The 10,540-nt window shown below is 37.0% G+C and overlaps 1 protein-coding gene across 2 annotated transcripts; it reads left to right on the top strand.

Annotated features, from left to right (window-relative positions):
- The first annotated feature begins 3,145 nt into the window (after window positions 1-3,145).
- Window positions 3,146-9,574, top strand: LOC129731283 (eukaryotic translation initiation factor 4H-like). Of its 2 annotated transcripts, none has more exons than XM_055691144.1 (4): window positions 3,146-3,223; window positions 3,734-4,033; window positions 7,608-7,774; window positions 8,090-9,574. In XM_055691144.1, the coding sequence occupies exons 1-4, from the start codon at window positions 3,192-3,194 to the stop codon at window positions 8,602-8,604; spliced, it is 1,014 nt and encodes a 337-aa protein (XP_055547119.1). In that variant the 5' UTR covers window positions 3,146-3,191; the 3' UTR covers window positions 8,605-9,574. The 2 variants fall into 2 exon arrangements, with proteins under 2 accessions (XP_055547119.1, XP_055547120.1); XM_055691145.1 differs by having other exon boundaries at window positions 8,138-9,574.
- The last annotated feature ends 966 nt before the right edge of the window (window positions 9,575-10,540 follow it).

Raw genomic sequence — 10,540 nt, forward strand, 5'->3', positions numbered from 1 at the left:
CAATTCGCATTCGATATTCGTTTCCAGCGAATAAACACCGATGGTGCTCTCACACACGCAACGGTTTTAACCCGTATTTTATTGCGGTTTGTAACATCAAGCGATTTCGTTTGCTCGTTGTTGCGTGTTGCATCATGTTGCAACTTGGCAGCTGGGAGACAACGAAATTCTGTTAATGCTGATTGATAGAATCGACTTCATATTAGCTCTGCATATTCGAATTTACTGCCTTTGTGAATGCGTTCTAACAGGACAGTTTGTTATTCAAAATCGGTTATGTTGATCGCAGCCTTTGTGCTGTCCCAACAGTGGGGGTATTAACTAAATAAACTACAACAGAATTTGATTGCTAGGATCCAGCGAAGAATGTTTGCTTGTGTTGATGCTAGAAAATTTTCACCCTTCAATTACTTGTTTATTTGCCTTGAAAAAAGGCATTTTGCTGTTCAAAATCGGTTTTTGATCAACCTTTGTGCTGCCCCAACAGTGGGGGAGTTAAGATACACGGACAACATGCACTGTGGAAGCTATTTCACCTTCTGTAAATTAGACGGCCGCGACTAGAATACTAGAATCCGCACAGAATGCTTGCTTACGTTGTCAAAAATTATTAACTTTCAATGACTTGTTTATTTGCCTTGAAAAAAGGCATTTTGCTGTTCAAAATTGGATTTGGTGATGACGATCTTCATGCTGCCCTAACACGAGGGAATAATGGCAGTCTGGCGACACACGCTGAGAAGAACCGCGCTGCTCCTGAGACGTGGTGACCAACCACAGGGCTAGTGCTGCTGATAAGGTAGGACGACTGCTGTTGGCAACTTGTCGCTGTCCAGAACTATTATGAGCGGTTTCGGCTGAAACCGGCTCTTATATAGGCCAAATAGCATGTTTTCAATTGCAAGGTATATGATTCTGTCGACCGTGCTTGGGAAGCAATCATATAACGACCAATCAGAGGACGTAATTTTCGTTTAAACAAGGCTTGACAATTATCAATAGTACAATAGTTTGCATAATCAACCAACAATTTTCTACATTTGGGTGGATGCGTGTATAATTTTCCAAACAATTGCTGCAAAAATGAAGGAAATCGGTTGAAAACAAACCGATTTATAAGCATTTAAAAAGGGACATATTTCGTCCCTTTTTCGTTAATAGTTTTCCTGTTTTCATCCCTATGTGGTAGGCTAAAGAAAAACGTAGTTCTACGTCAATAATATAATTTTATTTTAGTAATATTTTTTTTCACTTTTCGGATCCCTGAAATGCATTTGAATGACGTTGAATTCTGACATAAGAGTGATTTTCAGTTGGGTGACAGCCCAACTAACGAACCTCCAACTAACGAACATCCAACGAGCGAATCATCACTGTACTGTGCAAGTCGGATTGAAAATGAGGCCAACAATGTGCTGTCAAAATGCCTGCATTGATGGCGGAATTTTCATTTTCTTTCACTGACTTGAAACTTAATTTATTCCTACACGGATTGTGTGATTTGTTTACGGATAGTTTCCTACAAAATGAGTATTTGATTTCCAGTACCGAGCAACTTAAAAAACTATATTTTTCGATTTTCTTAACCCCGGTAGAGTTAATCAAGAGTCATTTATGAGGCAAACAATCCGAGTTTAGTGTGCGTGACTGAGTTGTTAGAAAGCTCTATGAAGAGTCAAACTGACGTAAGCAGAGTTGTCAAAGGGGTAGGTTACATATTACGAATATTCTATTGTAGCGTCCGCCATTATGGCGCGTAAAAAGCTGGAAACGTAGACAAATAACAACAAAATGAAGTATTTGAAGCCCTATTGTTGAAAATGTTTCATGATTCGATATAAGGTACAATTCGAAATAAAGTACAACTTAAAAATCGAAATGTACCTAATATCGAAGTTTGCCTGGATTTACCGTTGCATTTTGGGCACCCCTCTATCTATATCATAGCGCATTGACGTTATATTATCGTTGGAGGGTTGTCAATTGACAGATAAACGGTGAATATCAAAATATATCTACTAATATCGTATATTACCAAAACAAAAGTTGTCTAGCCCCTAGGTTTGTAGTAACACTCCCCAGATAAAAAGTTTTGGTCTACAAAATAAATTCAGTATCACCACGCTACAAAACTAACGTGTTTTGAAGACTATCACAACACATAAGCGATGTGATAGTTTATGCTTTATACTTACCGATTATGCGGGTTGGTGGTTTATCAATAATAATTTATTATTTATTATTAATAATCAGGCAATTGCTATAATCAAAAGGGGACCGTATTTATATTTAGCTCAGTGTACCATCTCAGTTTCACTGTGCTGTGCAGGGTTGCCAAATATACAGATTTTTCTGTATTACACGGATTTTTTGACCACGTTACAGAAATGATACAGAATACAGAATTCATACAGAATTTGGATTTTTTTAACAGATTTGTACAGAATTTATGCAATCGAAATTTTTTAAGTTTCGATGTGAAACTGTGATGTTCCACGGAATGTTCGTACTAAAGCACTGGTAGCTCTACCTTACAAATATTCCATCCGAACATCAGTTTTTTTAGAATGCATTTTGAAAATGCGTTTTTCGCATAACCGCCAAACTGGCCGATTCGGTTTTCACAAGCAGTTCCGAATGCGAATTTGTATAGGTGTGAGTAGGCTTTAAGTCTGTTTCTTCGTCCAACGTGGAATATTTACGCCTGATTGTAATTATATTGTATTTGCGTTGACGACAACCAACGCTCTTCTTTTTCTCTTTTATAACTTCTGTTCGATTTCGGCGTCCGGCATTTAACCAAGCGGAAACTTGCTTCTCTTTGATTTCTTCTGGACATCCGACATCTGGTTAAGCGGGAAAAATGCCTGATTCGAGAGTACATAGGAAAAAACACGGTTATAGACCTGATTTTCTTTAAGGAATTTTTCCCAACTTTTTAACGGTTTTAGGCGAGATTTAAGGTCGGATTCCAAGCCTAACTACCACAACCCCAAGCACTTGTAGGCACACGAACTAAAAACAGAAAAATATAGATTTTTCACGAGTGCATACAGAGTTTTCAAAATAAAATCTGGCAGCTCTGGTGCTGTGCGGTAAAAGTGGTAAAAAGGCAAAACTGCTATCGATGGAAACGACATATAAAGGGATTTTTCCTGCGCTCGCGACAGCACTGCGCTTCAATAGCAAATATGGCAGGCAGAGGTGGTCATGATAATAACAGGTAAATTGAATTACATTTTAAACTAGTTAATCATCAATTAAACAATACCCAATGTTGAAACTTTTGTTCTTTAAAGAAAAGTAATCATTTTATGTGAAGGTCAGGTTTTTCCGATGTTTATGTGCATAGTAAAACCCGGTTTTAAGTGAGCTCGTGGTCTGTTCTTAAGTTGAGCACCGCGCTGACAGCCCTTGCTGTCGGCAAAACGCGGAAATTACGGCATTTTTATCGATAAGCAAGCAGTTTCAAACAAAATTGTGAAAAACAGTTCTTTCGAAATCATGGGTACGTCCAGCAGGTAGTCATTGTTAGTAAATCAAAACAAGTTTCCATTGCATAATGATTTGTTTATCCACGCGTCGAGATTTTTTTTTCTTCTATGACTGGTAGTCCAGACTGTTGGCACTTTTCACGTATACTCACGAAATACTAAGCTGTTACCGAAAAACGCGAAAAACTAATCATGAACTGCATAATTTGGAAAATAATTTATGATTTCGTTTGTTTCAGATATGGAGGAGAGCGGCAGCGTAGACCGCTTCCAACTGAGCCTCCGTTCATCGCGTATGTTGGCAACTTACCGCAAGGTGTTGTGCAAGGAGATCTTAATAGTATATTTAAAGATTTCACGGTGAAAAATATACGCTTGGTTAAGGATAAGGAAACCGACGTATTCAAGGGATTTTGTTACGTCGAATTTGAAACTTTGGAAGAGTTGAAACGAGCGTTGGATCTCGATGGCATGATTGCCCTCAACGATAGTGCATCCACTCTGCGGATTGATATCGCAGAGCAAAAGAAGAATGATCGGTAAGTTTTTGTGTATGAATTAATGAACTTTGGGTAAAGGGGGTTGGGCTCGTTAAATTTTTTTTTTAATAGGAATAAATCTCGTATAGCAAAAATTTAGGTGGTCAAAGTGCCGCACAAACAGGTATCAAGTTTAAAAAAAGGGTTTTAAGTTTGCTTTGCATCGTTATACTTATGTGAAAGGGTAACCAGTTTAACTGGTTATTGTAAGTAGTGAAAAATTGAAGCTGATGTCGGTTGTGACAAACGACGCTTTGATACTTTTTCACGTTTTCCGTATTCGTTATTAGTGATTTGTTATATATATGTGGAAAATGTTGTTTTTTTCTGTAACGATTGCCGTTAGAATTATCATTTTTTTTTTAAATTTCAAATTTTTTCTAAGGCCTGTTAAGTATTTGAAACTAAAAGCTTCCTTCTAGCTGATATATGCAAAGTAATTCAACAATTGGGACAATGAGGTGGAAATGTTAAGTTTTTGATATAACTAAATACAAAAATAAGATAAGGTATGCTTATCACAAATAAAAACGATAGATTAATAGTGATAAATTGAAGCAAGATTCAAGCACAAAATATGACTTGGAAATGGTAAAAAGCTATTGCAATAGCAAAGCAAGTAGAGTAGAAAATAACGAACGATTAATAAAATTAAAGTGAAGTTCGGTGAGACATTGACTGCGAAAACAAAGGTAATCAGCGAAAAGATTTTACAAAAAATAGTGTAAACAAGAATTTATTTGTAACGTTATACACCAGTTTGTTGTTTTCGAAATATAAAACGCTGAACCAAAACCACCATGTATTATAAAGTGTACCGTAGGAGTTTCGTACGCTTTGTTTTTTTTTTTCACTGATGTTTGGTCTGTTACTCATTCGCATTTGAATCAACTTAAATTCACTTAAATTTCACAATATCGTTAACCTTTTTGCATCTCAATCTACGTTAGAATTAATGTTAGAAAATTGTCTGAACTTTTATAAAAGAAATGGGTAAAATTGAATTTGAGATCCCAGATACACTGAGAAAAATTTATTTCAAAAACGAAAAGTGATTTAAAAAAATTCGGTCACTAAATTTTTTTCAAAATAATTTTAATATAAATAGCTGCCTATTTAGCCTGCCTCTTTTGAACAAATCAAAGTGGTTACTTTCAAGGAAAAAAAGTTTTTTCTAACAAAAAAATGTAGTGTGTCCTGGACGTACGGCAACGATAAGAGTTAGAGAAAAGTTGTCAAGGAACGACTTCCCTAGGCTTGGTGGTTGAGCTCCTATCTCAGGTTCTTATAGCTTTCCGAAATCCTAAGATGGAGCCACAAAGCTATTGTATGAGACTTTTGACAGCCCAAGGGCGCGTCCTCCCGGGTGGCGGATCAGAGCTACGGGAAATGATGGGAGTCAGATACTTATGTTGTAGTCTTTCCTACTCTGATCTCGGCAATCTTCTATGTGAGAAAGTTTCATAACAATATCAATTAACACTAAAGAATTTTTCTCACACGTGGACCAGACCAAGCTTATTTCTCGTCTATATCCATGAATGCATTACAGTCCCACATGATACTTCGTCACCTATTAGATATACTGAATTAATGCTTTTACTTTTTTTCTGACAGTGTAACTCTTATGCATTTATGGATGGACTGTAGTTAAACGTGAAATAAAATTCTTCACTTCTTACTGTTAGTTCCATGTGCTAATGTGCAAAGTTGTATTGTTGTACGTTGTATTATTTAGCAAACGTGTACGTGGTTTCTTTATCGACACATCGTTCATATATACCTTTTTTTCTCTTTTTCTTTTTTTTATGATAACTTTCACGAATTTATTCCGAGTTTCATAATGAAATTTCGGGTTTAGATGTCTAGATATGTGTTGAAATTTGAAATTTCGATCAAGGAACCACAGTTCTTCGTTTTCGAAGCTAAGTATTATTTTATTAACATGTTTGTTTTTGTTTATTGATTAGCATATGATGTTATTATTATATTCTGTTTTTATTTTTATTATTGTTATTATAATTGTTACTATTATTATAGTTGTTGATTGTTTTTATTATTATCATTATTATTTTTCATCATAGTAAACTCAACAAACAGACATGCATTAACACACACACTCACTCACAGTTACACACGCTTATTAACCTTCAGAGATCCTTGCCTTTCCCTATCCTTCGGCAGTTAATTGACTAGTTATAACTCAGGGGGCTTGCCAAGATGCTACCCTAGAAAGATAGTATTTTTGCAATTTGCCCAGGGTTATTCTAGTTAATTACACAGAATTTAACCAGCTGGTTACTGAGGCTGTGATGCCAATCCTCTTATCACTGGTATAGCATGAATGGTGCCTCATAACTAGGGTTTCACCCGAAGTCTCCGGGTTTGGGAGGTGATCTCGAGGTCTCTGAGTGAAAGCGAAATTTCTCTGAGCCAGCGAAATTATTTTCAACTCGCTCTGGAAACGACATAAGTCATAAATTGACCAATTTATTTTCAAGTTCTACGCATTGCCGGAAAACTCAGAAAATAAGCGAAGTAATTTCGGCATTAATTTTGAGAATTTCTCCAAAGAAGATTTTAGAGCTGTCGAATTTACGGCAAATCTTCATCATTTACTAATTGGGTTGTTTAGCTTTATCAGTTTTTAATGTCATCTGAAAGAGCTGCATTTCTAAGCAAAACTACGCGGATTCCGGAATTTACGCGGTTTTTTTACGCGGCACGTATCCCCCCGACGAAATCAACGTGATCAACGCGACGCCTTTGTTAAAGTAGTAAGGCTTACATACCTACAAAATTTTATTGAATTCGAAGAGGGTGCTGCCAGCCTCCCAGTCGAGTTTTCGCGGAATCCTTCTATTGTATTGCAGAGATCTGCCAGCTGGTCTCGAGGTACGATGCTAGTCTAATAAGCTAGTCGTCGTATGTTCGAATTTCGGCTCTGAAGAGTCGGTTAGTGGCAGCAGGATCGTAGTGCTAACCGCTCAATTGCCCTATACACTTAGCAGTTTGCTATAGAGTTGTTATAGAAACCTCTCTTATTAAAACGTCTAGGAACTTTTCAGGCTTTTCTCAGTGTTCTTTCCAGTGCAGTGCACGGTTTGATATTTCTTTGTAAGATTCCGGATCAACATTTCGCGAGTTCGAATATCATTTAGCCTCTGAACCCCAGTGCAATTTTCCTAACTGCCGTGAGTGAAAAACTCTAGATGAATTTTGGTTCACAATTAAACGATATAAATGTTAAAAAGGTCATAACTGTTCTTTGTACATAAATGGAAACGTATATTCAATACTAAAAAATCAAAATTTCATTGAAAATTTTGTTACGAAATGTTAATTACTAATGTAATGTAATTTAATTCAATTATTTTATTTAAGCTGTTGATAGATTCTATATAAAGTACTCCACTTTTTATTTCTATTCCTATAAGCAAACTTATATTTTGGCATGAAGTGGACTGTTCGAATGGACTCGTCCGAACAAGAGATTGCACAATTGTATATCGCGAAATTGAAGCGTTGTCAAGATTTAATGCTTTAACTTTCAATTATTTTCTCTTACTTCTAGCGGTGGTTTTAACAAACGAGGTGGACCTCCAAATCGTGGCCCCGGCGGAGGATATAACAATAAGGGAGGGAATAATAACCGGCAAGGAGGTGATCGGAATTATGGTAATGACAACTACGGGAGAAATGACTATGATAGAAATCGTGGACGTTCCAATAATTATAACGGTAAGCACCAATCACTTTGTCAGTACTACTGTCGGACATTCCTGTGAGTTGTTCTCGTTTTTATTACGCATTGCGCGTATATTTTTTACTAATAGTTGAACAGTTCAACAGTAGTATGAAATCAATTATAGAAATATTGTGTTGCTTGAGTCGTTTATCTCAACAATAACGATAATTAAAATATGTAATTAGGCACTACATAGAAGAGAGGTTCGGGCCCAGACTTGATGAAAGAGCTAAACGACTTTTCAGTTGTGCACGTTACTCTTTTCTACCTCGTTTAAAAAACACTAATAAATTTTTACGAACAAACAGAAGATCTATCATCGTCTATGGACAAAATGAAAGATCTTTCGTTTTCAGATCGTGGTCCAAATCGTGGTCGATATGGTAACTTCAATGAGGAAATCGGTGGTGGAGGAGGTCGTGACGAATGGACTCACGACGGACGGAACGATCGAGGGGGTGATAGTTACAACCGGGATGGTGATCGGTTTAATCGGTATGGCGGTGGTCCTGGCAGTTCCGGCGGGGGGCGTCGGGACCATCGCGATCATGACAGAAGAAAAGATCATCCACCACCCGGTTTAGCACCGGCACTTAGTTTGGCGGAACGTGACGCTGGTAGGCCCAAGTTGAACTTGAAACCACGTACCGTGGCTGCTCCATTAAATGCGTTGGCAGACACAAAGCAAGCAGCCGCTATATTTGGTAATGCACGACCGCGTGAAGAAAAACTAGCATCTGAGGGCAACAGTCTAGAGGGGTCTGAACGTAAGACATCTACATCTTCATCAACGGCAGGAGACGACAAAAATGGGCCGAACTAAAGCTCTTCTTTAATCCTCCTTTTCCTTTTATCAAATGAGAGTGAAAGTGATGTGACATTTTTACTAACGGCAAGCAAATATAAAGGAAAAAGCAAAGCAGGTTTGTAACACGTAGCTACACACCCATACATGAAAATACATGCATACATACATAAATATAAGCGAGAAGCGATACAACCTAACGTAAAAAGTATGTGTTTAATTTATGTTTTGATTTTTACGCTTTTTTCTACGATTTAATAATAACATTAAAGAAAAACAAAAAATTGCAAAAAGAAGGAATGAAATACAAATAATATGTAATTATATGCAAATAATTATGGAAGCAGTAAAATATATTAATTACTATAGCGCATTGATATATTCAAAACCTAAAAAATTACTGATAAAATGAGAGAAAGCTGGAAACTGAAATCTTACTATAAGGAGGATAATAGAAAACAAATACTTTTCGGGCTGATGAAACAGGAGAACGTTGATTACAACATCGTTTAAATTATGCTATCTTTTTACCCTGCAGCCCTGAAGATTACGTTGATCGTCTTTGTTGTTTGAGATTCATGAATGGAATTCTTTTAGTTAAAGAAAAAAATACAAGAGCGACAACAGTGTATGGACTCTTTATACTAAGCATAATTTAGCATGCAATTTTCAACAGGCAGTGAAAGCTATAATTTAATTTTTATTCAGTGACCACCAACCGAGAACAGCGGATTGTGATTTGCGTTTTTCTTATTTTGCTATTATATAATGTTCGTTTCAAAAGTATTCAGTTAATATCCATCTCGCGTTATTCTTTTCGCTCTTGCTCGGTTAGGAACATTAAATTCAATGGCAGAAATGTAAAAAAATAGTAAGGCATAATATACATCCTTATGTTTAAGTGTTGTTGAAATAAATATGAGATGAATGATTAAACTGGAAAATGGATGAATAAACTGATGAATCAACTGATACTTGGAACATAAAACTGGCTTTTAATGGATAAGTACGGTTAGCAGTGCAGAGCAGTCCGTGAGCTGAAAACCCTCTTCGGAAAGCTCTCCTTGAAAACGTTAGCCAGTGGAATGCAAATCAGGGTGGCGAAATCCTGGAAAATCAGGGAATGTCAAGGAATTCAATGTTCGATCAGGAAAATCAGGGAAAACTGAAAAACAATCAGAGATTTTTTTTTATCGAGACGCGATTCTTTTTTTAGTGATTTTCAGCGCGGTTTCTTCAGTATAAAAGGCAAATACGGGACTTCACAGTTTGGTTTCGTATCCGATCGAATGCTATTTTTATTGGGATATCAGAGTTCCGTTCGACTACGTTTCAATTTTTTGTTCTAAATGCTGTATTTTTGAAAACTTTCTCGTCACTCTGTGCGAATACTTCCTACCACGAGATGGTGATTTGTGTCATCGTTTGCGCTTGATAAATAACACCAAAGAAATGTCGATAATCAGAATATGGTGGGTATGAGAGTAAGGGCCGTATTACAGTCGCGAGCAACTCGTCTCATTTGATATATGTTGAGTCTACTCGTCTTCTGTGATTTGTATAATTTATTAAAATTTCATCTGACAAGGAATTTGTCTTAATGAATAACTTATTGACATAAAGTCAATAAGCGATCACAAAATCTATCTACGAACACGAAGTCTGTTTTTGAAAGCTGTTCCAGTAACATTAAAGTCAAATGAATCTCAGCAACCGTCTTGAAGACTCACCATATTGCACATTGCGTTGGGGCAGGCTCAACAGGGATCTGGGTCTGAGAGATCGTTCGGGGGCATATATGTCCAGGTGATCGAGAATTTCTGGGGCATTGATGTCACCTAGAGGCACTTTACCTATGAATAAAGCTTGAGCCGAGCCTCAAAACGTCTTTGTTCTAGGGCAGCGGTTCTCAACCTGGGGTACGCGTACCTCTAGGGGTACGCGAGAGCCTTCA

Source organism: Wyeomyia smithii, chromosome 3 (assembly GCF_029784165.1).
Source record: "Wyeomyia smithii strain HCP4-BCI-WySm-NY-G18 chromosome 3, ASM2978416v1, whole genome shotgun sequence".
Taxonomy (NCBI): Eukaryota; Metazoa; Arthropoda; class Insecta; order Diptera; family Culicidae; genus Wyeomyia; species Wyeomyia smithii.